General features: G+C 34.1%; 1 protein-coding gene across 3 annotated transcripts in view; it reads left to right on the forward strand.

Annotated features, from left to right (window-relative positions):
* Positions 1-6605, forward strand: part of LNPK (lunapark, ER junction formation factor) — a 74304-nt gene extending 67699 nt beyond the window's left edge. For all 3 annotated transcript variants that reach the window (XM_049615500.1, XM_049615502.1, XM_049615501.1), the window contains one exon: positions 6342-6605. In XM_049615500.1, coding sequence (XP_049471457.1) covers positions 6342-6577 — 236 coding nt within the window. In that variant the 3' untranslated portion in view covers positions 6578-6605. The remainder of the gene's footprint in view (positions 1-6341) is intronic.
* The last annotated feature ends 2985 nt before the right edge of the window (positions 6606-9590 follow it).

Genomic DNA, 9590 nt, shown 5'->3' on the forward strand with positions numbered 1-9590 from the left:
AAAATACGTGTGTTGATTTGGGCTTGGCTTTTGGCTTACTAACATGCATCAGAATGAATTTGAACACAGATAACCATGACAAGAAGTGTGTATACTTTCAACACTGAATCAATACATTCATTTTCTCCAAGTCTGCAGTATCAACTCCAAACATATCACATTTTTTCTTTTGCTTAAGTCATGCTCTGAAGCTGATTATTGCATGCAAATCACCTGCCTTGCTATTGCAGCCTCTTGGAACTGAAAACTAAGGAATTTCATACTGAAGATGCCTACAGGAAAATTTGAAGTCCTTTCCATAAATAAGTAACCTTGCTTATGAAAGCTAAAGTGAATATTTGAAAGCCAATAGTTGGGACACACACACACAAAAGAAACAAAAGGAAAAACAGCCAACAAAATAAAAATCTTGATGAGTCCCATGCTTTATATCTTCTCCCAGGGTTGAGATGGATAGTTAGCAAACAACACCCAGCTATACCTTTCCTTCTCATCAAATCTAGGAGGAGCAATACCCCAGATGTCTCATTTTCTATCTGAAATCTCCAGAACGAAGTCTAACTGGCTCAGACTCAGCCCTAATAAGGTAATGTTTGTAGGTGAAGACAAAGCTCGAGGCAAGGTCTGACAGCTGTGTAGGGCTGGAAACTGAAGCAACAATTCCATTTGGTTGAGATGGTCTTTGGAGGAGTAACTTTTTCATACTTCTCTTTGGATTCATTGAAATGGCTATGAGAATTTTTTACTTCTTTGGCTTTCCAGAAGATTGAAACTTTTCTCCAAGATTCTGTCTCAGCACTGTGATACACAGTTATCATTTCCAAGCTGCAGTTCTTTAGTAGACGACTAGGAAGTATTCTGATGAAAGATGAAGCTGCATTTGTTGTGACTGCTGGCGGCATACCCTTAAGTTTAAATTGAACAGTAAGTAAGGCCATATCATCTCAATCATCTACTTTTGGTGCCAAGAGCCAGTATAATGGAGGGCTTATATTTCTGATTTCCACATTCTTGATGTAAAAACTTGAGGTCCAAAAGAAAAAAAAAATCTTTCCTGCTTTTATTTTCATATTTTTTAAAAGTAGTGAAGTAGCTCCTTAGTCATTATAGAAACTGCAGAGATTAGGTGATTGAATTCACAGATGGAACTAAAAGGTAACTTTTTTCCATCTGGATTTTTCTTTCAACAAATATTCTATAACCATTTATATGAATAATCTTGAGTCATTAGAAGCAGCCTTTTTTTTTTTTCAATCTATGATATAAGACTTTGAAATTAAGTTTTGTCTTGATTCTGCTACTGGAAGATTTTGCATTTAGGATGAGACACAAGGTTTTTGAAAAATTTTTGGATCACTCTTTAGAACAACATATGAAATGTTGGAAAGTTTTCATCAAAGAAGGAGACCTGGAAGAAATTTCTCCCGTTAATTACTCATTTGGATTCCTAGAATTTTTTTTCTAGAATTGTGTGTCCAGATGCTTTGGTAATAGAATATTGAAGAAACACAAGAAGTTAGGACTATGGATTTTCTTTTTATCTAGGAGCATACTAGATGTGGTATGCCAAAGTAATGAAGTACTTTTAGGTTACTGGGTTTCTTTAATGGCTAAATGAGTGGTGCAATAATACCTGAATCTCCGCTAAGCCACATTAAAGTGGTTTATCAGTTTTGCTTTGTTAAAATGTGCTTTCCAGAATACTTGATATGTAGCATTCTTTTTTGTTAACTATGATAATAATTAGAAAAAGAGATTTCTGTATTGTTAGTGTACCAGTACGGTGATTTTAGGTTAGCATGTTTGAAAAATGTTAATGTTGTTCTAATTGCTCAGTTGTATTTGTCTAGCTCATATATAATTATTTTAATAAAAAATAGCTTTTACTTAATTGGAAATAATTTGCTAATAATAAAACTCATGGCCTTTAATCAATATTATCAAAAATAGTAAAATTCATTTAAGGTGAAATTTATTTTGGTAATTGATTTCTGCTTTTTTCTTTTAAGCAATATACTGTTACTGTTAGGTATGTTAAACTAGAGAAAATTCTATTTTTAGTGTTGTTTGTTGTGAGGCTCTAGGAAATTGAACTATTTGATAATGTAAACTTTGTTGAATTCTGTGTATTTATCAGATCCAAAAAGCTTGTACCTTTGTTGATATTTAATTATGTACAGCTTCCTCAAGGTGTATATTTGCCTATAGGATGTTTTTGCATGTTTGTTTTAGACATAGAGATCTTATGCCCTTCTGATTCTCTTTTCTAAAACGCCTTCACCTAATAGTTTTACATTGTTGCCTAATAATGACATTTCTTACTCATCTAATGGATTTTTTTTTTACCAATGCTAAATAACAGTACTATTGTTAAACAATATTCTATTGCTCATTATGAGTTATTTTCTCATAGGTGGTTTTTATTTAATTGAATTTTATTCATTGAACTATTGGGTTAAGTTTTGAGATGAGATGGGATTCATGTCTTTGTTCCTTAATATAAGTTGACCATTTTCCTGAAGGCAGAAAAATCTTGTAAAAACTGCTTTGCTTAAAACCTATGAGTTAGTTCAAAGACAAACTGTTCATTTTATTTGAACAAATTCTCCTTTGGGTAAGTTTTACACATATAGTGGGTACTGATGTGTGGGCAAGGCAAAAGTTTGATGCATTAGCAAGACAAATTTTTGTTATTGTAAAAGGAATAAAAAGTAAGAATCTAAATGAATCCACTAAAATATGAAGGGTTTTCAAAGGCATAAACTAAATAGAATCGTGGGGTTTTTTTCCCTGTGGAAATTATATATTTCTAAAGGAAATACATGAATTTGTTTTGCTAGACTATTCTTTAGTTTTCTTAGAAAATTATTCTTTCAAGAGCTAGAATAAAAACCTAAAAGTAAGGTGATGTTCTTACATGTTTTTGCATGTGCATGGTTTATAGATGAGGCATTGGTATTTGTTATACAGTTATACTCAGTGTTATGAGTTTGAGTTATCTAGCTGAGTGGAGGCTTTGCCCAAACCAACTGGAAGCCAGTTGTTACAATTTGGTAGAGAAAGCTTCTCTCTCAAAGATACTGAGGTGAGAGTGGGGCAGGGGGTAGGAGTGGGGGAAGGAACAAATTCCATGGGTCATTTTTGTTTTATGATTGTGATATGTTGGTTTCTTAACATTATGCTTGCCGAAACTGATTTTTAAAATTTTCTTACATAGGTCATTCAGGTAACTTTGTTTTAATTTTGGTGTTAAATTGGTTTTGCACAGGGGAGAAGAGGCCTGTTTAATTAGTGTAAACACACAGGCTGGTTTCTTTTTTAGTATTTTCTGCCCAGATGTTGACATCTTTTGTAATGTATTTTTTACCACCAAGCTATTTTAAACTACAACTTTGCAGAAAAAATTTGCTGTTTTTATTAGAATAGGCAAATGATATTCTCCCATAGAAATAAAGTAAATTTAGAATACATTTAATGATCTTATTATAAAGCCCTGTGGTTTAGTTATTAAACACGTAATTCTCTGTTAATCTTGTACACCTAATTCACTTAAATCTTGTTTGGATGACTTTTCACAAAATGGCATTGGCACCTAAAAATCGAATATTTATGTCATTTAGACTTATGTCTGCAATATAGGCATCATGACACATACTGGTTTTTCTGTAGTATTACTATTCTTAAAATGACTTTTCTGCAAATTAACCTGGGAGAGGAGAAGTAGTCATTAATAGCTTTTTGATTATTTTCAAGCCCTACCCATAATTTCACCAATTTTTAGTATTCTGTGTATTCTTTGCAATATGATACAGTATTGACAAGCAAACTTTGTGTATGATGTCATTTTTTTTTTAATTAAAATTTTTTTTTCTTTAATATTTATTTTTGAGAGACAGAGAGACACAGAGGGTGAGCAGGGGAGGGGTAGAGAGAGTGGGAGACACAGAATCTGAAGTAGGCTCCAGGCTCTGAGTTGTCAGCACAGAGCCCGACACGAGGCTTGAACTCACAAACTGCAAGATCATCACCTGAGCTGAAGTTGGTTGCTTAACTGACTGAGCCACCCAGGCACCCCGATGTCATTTTCTAATTATGATAGCCCATGGTATTTCTTAGAATTCATCTTAATAGACATTTAAAAATTTAAGTATTGTAGTACTTCTTTTTGTGTTATCTGCTTTAAGACCCCAGAATTTTTTAATTAAATTGGATTTGACCAATGATGTGTCTGCTTCTGAAAATAGTTACATGACAAAGCTTTAAGATGATAAACAATCAACTTGAGTACTTCTGTTTAAGTTCAGTACTGAGGCAGTTGGTCAGACAACGTGACAAATTACATGGGCCTCTATTCACTTAAACACATTTATTGGTGAGTCCCGGATTCTGAGCTTTTTCTTTTCATTTTGTGTGGCTTTATTGTTTTGTTTTGTGTTTTTTTTTTTTCCAGAAGGCTTTCTAAAATATAACAAATTGTAAAGTTCTTGGCAAGTAAGAACTCTCAATGGCCAGAGAGTTGTGGAAAACCGTGAGTCTTAGAATTCTACCCTGGATAATTTCTGAGAGGGTAGAATTACAAATGGTTGGCAACTCCTGAAGTTTTCCACTGAAGAACTTGCTTGCCCTTGTGGCAGAAATGCTCTGTACATGTTTAGAGAGTTTCGTATGTACTTTCTGCTTTTCCTTTATGCACTGGAACATTCATATAACAAAACTCAAACAATCTACTGCCTTTCTACCTTGAGTTTTGGAAGATTCCAAGTGGTACAGCAATGCCATTTTCAGTTCCTTTTAAGATGAGAATAGCATTTTTGTGACATTTGACATAAATAGGATTTGTGAACATTACTCACTACTTTTGGGGATCATGTGAATTTTCATACAGTAAAACCTCATTAACTTGGATGTTCCCAACTGTGGAATTCTGGCCTTTCATTCTATATATGAAAGAGGGAAGGAGGTTGTAACTAATTCTGTAAACTATAGTCCAAGATATGTTTAAAGACATAATTACTTTATGTGAATTACTATATATGTAATTACATAATTACTATATATGTGAAATATAGATAATTTGTATTTATTAAAACTGATAATGGTAAACCACGACTTTGTAAGACCTCCACATTTCTGTGTGCATACAGCACATAATTTCTTTGCAAAACTATTAACTAATTTTATTTATTTAGCAAGACTCTGACATGTACTGTAAAGGAACTAAACTTGAACTTGAACTTTTTACTAACATAAACTGGTTTTTCCTCTGATTTTTTGAATTAATAACATTTGTAGTGTATCGTAAGGGATCTTGTATGAGCATAATAAAATCTGCTTATTTGTTTAGCTGATGTGATTTAACGATATTTCTCCTAGCAAGGATATTTGTTACTATCTATTACAAAAAACAAAAGCTAGATTTTTATTTTTGACTTGGAAAATAAGAGGCCCAAAGCTTTCTGCTTCTGACATCTGCCCCTCCCCACTGGCATTTAATTTTTTTAAACTTTAAAGAATTAAAGGGACTTTATTGAATAAAATAATAATAATTATTATTAGGGATTTGAGTTTAATGAAACTCAAAAGAGAGTTTAAAGGGAGTAAATTTTCAGGTAGGAACCAAGACCCTCCCTTAGCTTCTACTATGGCGACAGGGGCCAAAGACCCTTCCCTTCTCTTAGTATTCTAGGTATATAGCATATTCTGACCCAGAGGTTTAAATCCTGAGAACTTGTCTTGCAGAGGGTTGAAGGGAGACTTTTCATGGGAAAAGGTAGATCCAGATCACCCCAGTCTTTGGATAATAGAGATGCAAATCAGTGTGGGGAATAGCACAGCCTACACACACACACACACACACACACACACACACACACACATTTATTGTTTACAGGGTTGCCTGGGTGCCAGGGACATAGTTCTTTCAGGAAACATGATCTGGGAGTTAATACATTGGCCTCATTTGCTGTACTGTTTTCTTATGGCACATAAATCTGTTGGAACTTAGTTTGCTTTATTTGGACATTTAACTTTCAAATACATCTTTACGAAATTTCCTGAATATTGTGAAAGTTGCTAAATTTTAGGAAAATATAGGGCTTTGGGTAAAAGTGTGTTTATGCATTTGTTTTCCCCAAATTGTTTTTTTTCATCCTTCATTCATACCAACTCATATCTGGGTATGCTACAAGGAGTTAAGTACATATTTTAAAAGATTTTAAGGATAATGTTAGACCATTCTTCTGTTTCTTAGTTCATGTATGTGTGTGCTTATCTTTTGTTTATCTTATTTAGCAGTGTTAACATTTGGGTATGCCTAAAATCTTGACTCTTTATCTTTTCAGAATCTTTAGAAGAACAAGATGTTCTTGATAACAGTACAGAGCAGACAGATCAGAAAATATCAGATACAGAGCAGACAAACCAAGGGATTGAAAAAATTTCTGGCACAGAGGACCCAGAGGAGAGACAAGAGACCGAGAATGAGGAGACCTCGGTGAATGAAGCCAAATCAACAGTTCCCAGAGTGGATTCTATTCCGAATCCTGAACTCAGTGGAGAATCTTTGATGGCAGTGTAGTAAATGCTTCCACGTGCCTTCCACTGGACATTCGTAGACTTGTTGATGTCAGTTACTGCTTTTTAGGTGCTGCTTTCTTTTTTTCCCCTCTAAGGATGTGCTTGATATCATTTGAATTCAGATTACTTAGCTATTTCAATATGTCAGAATTGTAGCTACTGGGTATTAAATTAAAGGCAAGTGATATCACTAAAGGAAGATCCTTTGGAATGTACAAAGACCCACACTGTTTAGCCAGCGTTTAGATGTTTTCTTCCATTCTAAAAGTAAACAAACATAGCATTCTTGTTTTCTCTATGTGTGACCTGTAAATAATACCCATTTTGACATAGGAAGAACTTTGGTTATGAGTAAGTTCTAATAGTGTTCGTTTTAAGGAATGAAACCCAATTAAGATTTTAAATAATTCATTATCAAAAATGGATAAAATTTTAATTCTTGAGATATTTTCCAGGAGGGGAAATGTCTATTTAGGCATTTACATTAAGTGGTATGAAAGTTACAAATAACTATATAGGCATTGGTACGAATTCTCAGTAAGAATGCAACTGAACAACAGTCAAGTGCAGTGTTTCTTTTTGATGTTTCTTATTTTGCAGCTGGGCCAAAGGCACATGATGTATATAATTAGCTTATGTTTACATATTAACATATAGGAAATATCTCTGCACTTGACTGTACTTGAATTCTGAGCATTATTTATACTTGTAAAATAATGGTGATATTATAAGTGAATTTTGTGCTCTTGTGTGTGTATTGTTAAGGAAAATAAAGATGATCTGGCAGCAGTTTCTTTTTGTTAAATATCTAGACTTCTTCAGACAGTGTCTTGGTAGATGACTTGGCTATCTGAAAAATCTTAGTAAGGGGAGCTCACAATAAAATTAATCCATAGACTCTCCTGAGAGCAAATTTTGATGCTTCTGTTCAGACCAATTGCCTTTCAAACTCAGAGAAATAGTGACATGTAGACGTTCTAATCAGAGATTAGAGTTTCCTGATTCGGGAAAACCTTAAGCCATTTGTAATTTTTTATTTTGAGAGACAAATAAGTATTGTGAGAATAGGTAGTTACTAGTAGTTCATTGGGTTTAATATATGTATTAACTGGCAAAAAATTAGACCCAGAATGGTAATTCTCATACCTTGCATACAATGTGGTTGGTGATCTTATTTTCCTTTTATCTTTCTTCTCCATTATTCAAAAAATTGAAATCAAGTTATGCCAAAGGGAAGCATATACAGGAATGGTACATATGGGAAATATTTCTAAATTGTACGTAGTTTATTAAAAATTTAATAAAATAATATTTGTTATTAAAAAATTCATATTTATGATTTAATATCTTATATATGATAGGTATTTTAATGAACCCAATCTGTTAATAGTCTGAGGCGTTATGGCACAGGGACCAGAGTTTTTGAGATTACAAAACGCTTTAAATTTCAGCTCTGCAGTCTTGGGCAAGTAACTCAACCTGAGACTGGTTTTTCAACTGTAAAATGGGAAGTATGGTACCTACTTGTTGGAGTATAGGGAAGGTGAGAAATAATTTGTATAATATGCCTATTATTCATAGATAATTAAGCAGATGGTAGCATTTATATTATTGATATCCTTGTGAAATATGAAGGGCTATAAATTCTTCCTCTTGCAAATAAGGAAATGAAAAAATAATGTGAACATAGAATTCAGCTGCTCAGAATCAAGCCAGTATTCTCTGCATCAGCTTTTCTCTATCTTATACATGTATAGAAACACATAGATTAAGGAAATAGGAACCTGAAGCTGTGGAATATCATCTCTGAATGTAATTTTTTGGGGTGGGGGGAGTGAATCCATCAGATTTTGTACGTTATGGGCTCATAAATATTTTAGTAACATCTTGTTGAGTCGTCTTGTTTTAAAACATTCAAATTCTGATATACATTGCTTGAAAATGAGGAGTATTTCAGAGAAATATAACTTAATGATAGAATCAAGCAAATATTATGAGAAATAACTTTGTAAGAAATGTGGAAGAAGGTTAAAAGGGGATTAGTAAAATTAATGCAATGGGTAACATGCTTACCCATTGTATAGTGATTGTATAGTACGCTTGAAAACAGAAAAGGTTATTCTGATATTGTAATAAGTAGTTGTTAATGGTTTGCGAGAGTGGTAAAATGTTCCGATTCTTAAGACTACTATAAGAAACTACTATTGAGGCTAGGAAAAACAAACTATTGAGTGCCATTAGCTAGAGTGAGCTTCCCTACTAAGAAATGCTCAACAGATATTTTCTAAACTCTTCTCACTGTGTCCTCAGCATGATCTACAAACATGGTCTGGCTGCTACCCCTCCATGCCTCTTCCACCATTTGCTACAGCTTCACGGGCCCTTCCAATTCTGTGACCACGCTAAGCCTGTTCCTGCATTAGGTCTCCGCTTAAATGGTCTCTTCTCAGAGAGGTACGCTCTTACATTCCTGGTCTAAAGCTGGCCTCTGCCTGTTGCTTTCTGTCATATCACTTAATCTCTACTATTGGACACTTCCAGTATTTTATTTGTTTACCAGTTTACTGTCTGCCTTCGCAACATAAAATCTGTGTGTGCAAGGCTCTTTTTTTGTCTTATGCATGGCTGTATCTCCAGGTCTAACACAGTGTTTGACACATATTCATTATGTGAATGAATAACTTGTTGCTAAATCCAGTGAAAACTCTCAGTCCTTAACTTATTTCACTGTTTGACAGTATTGACATTGCTGAGCATTCCCCTTGGTTTGAAACACTTTCTTTTGTTGTTTTGGCTTTTGACCTCTCACACCCTGGCCCCTTTCTCTCAGCGTCCTTTCTCTTTCCCTGTGCGCCCATTAAATACTGGTGTTCCATAGCTTCTACCTAGTGCCAGCATTTTTTCACTCTGCATATTCTGTCCCTGGAGGATCTCATCAACCCCATGGATTTAATTAACACCTGTCTCTCTGATTCTCAAATCTCCAGCCTTGATCTGTTTGCTTCACTTCAGAG

Source organism: Panthera uncia (genome assembly GCF_023721935.1).
Source record: "Panthera uncia isolate 11264 chromosome C1 unlocalized genomic scaffold, Puncia_PCG_1.0 HiC_scaffold_3, whole genome shotgun sequence".
In the NCBI taxonomy this organism is placed as follows: domain Eukaryota; kingdom Metazoa; phylum Chordata; class Mammalia; order Carnivora; family Felidae; genus Panthera; species Panthera uncia.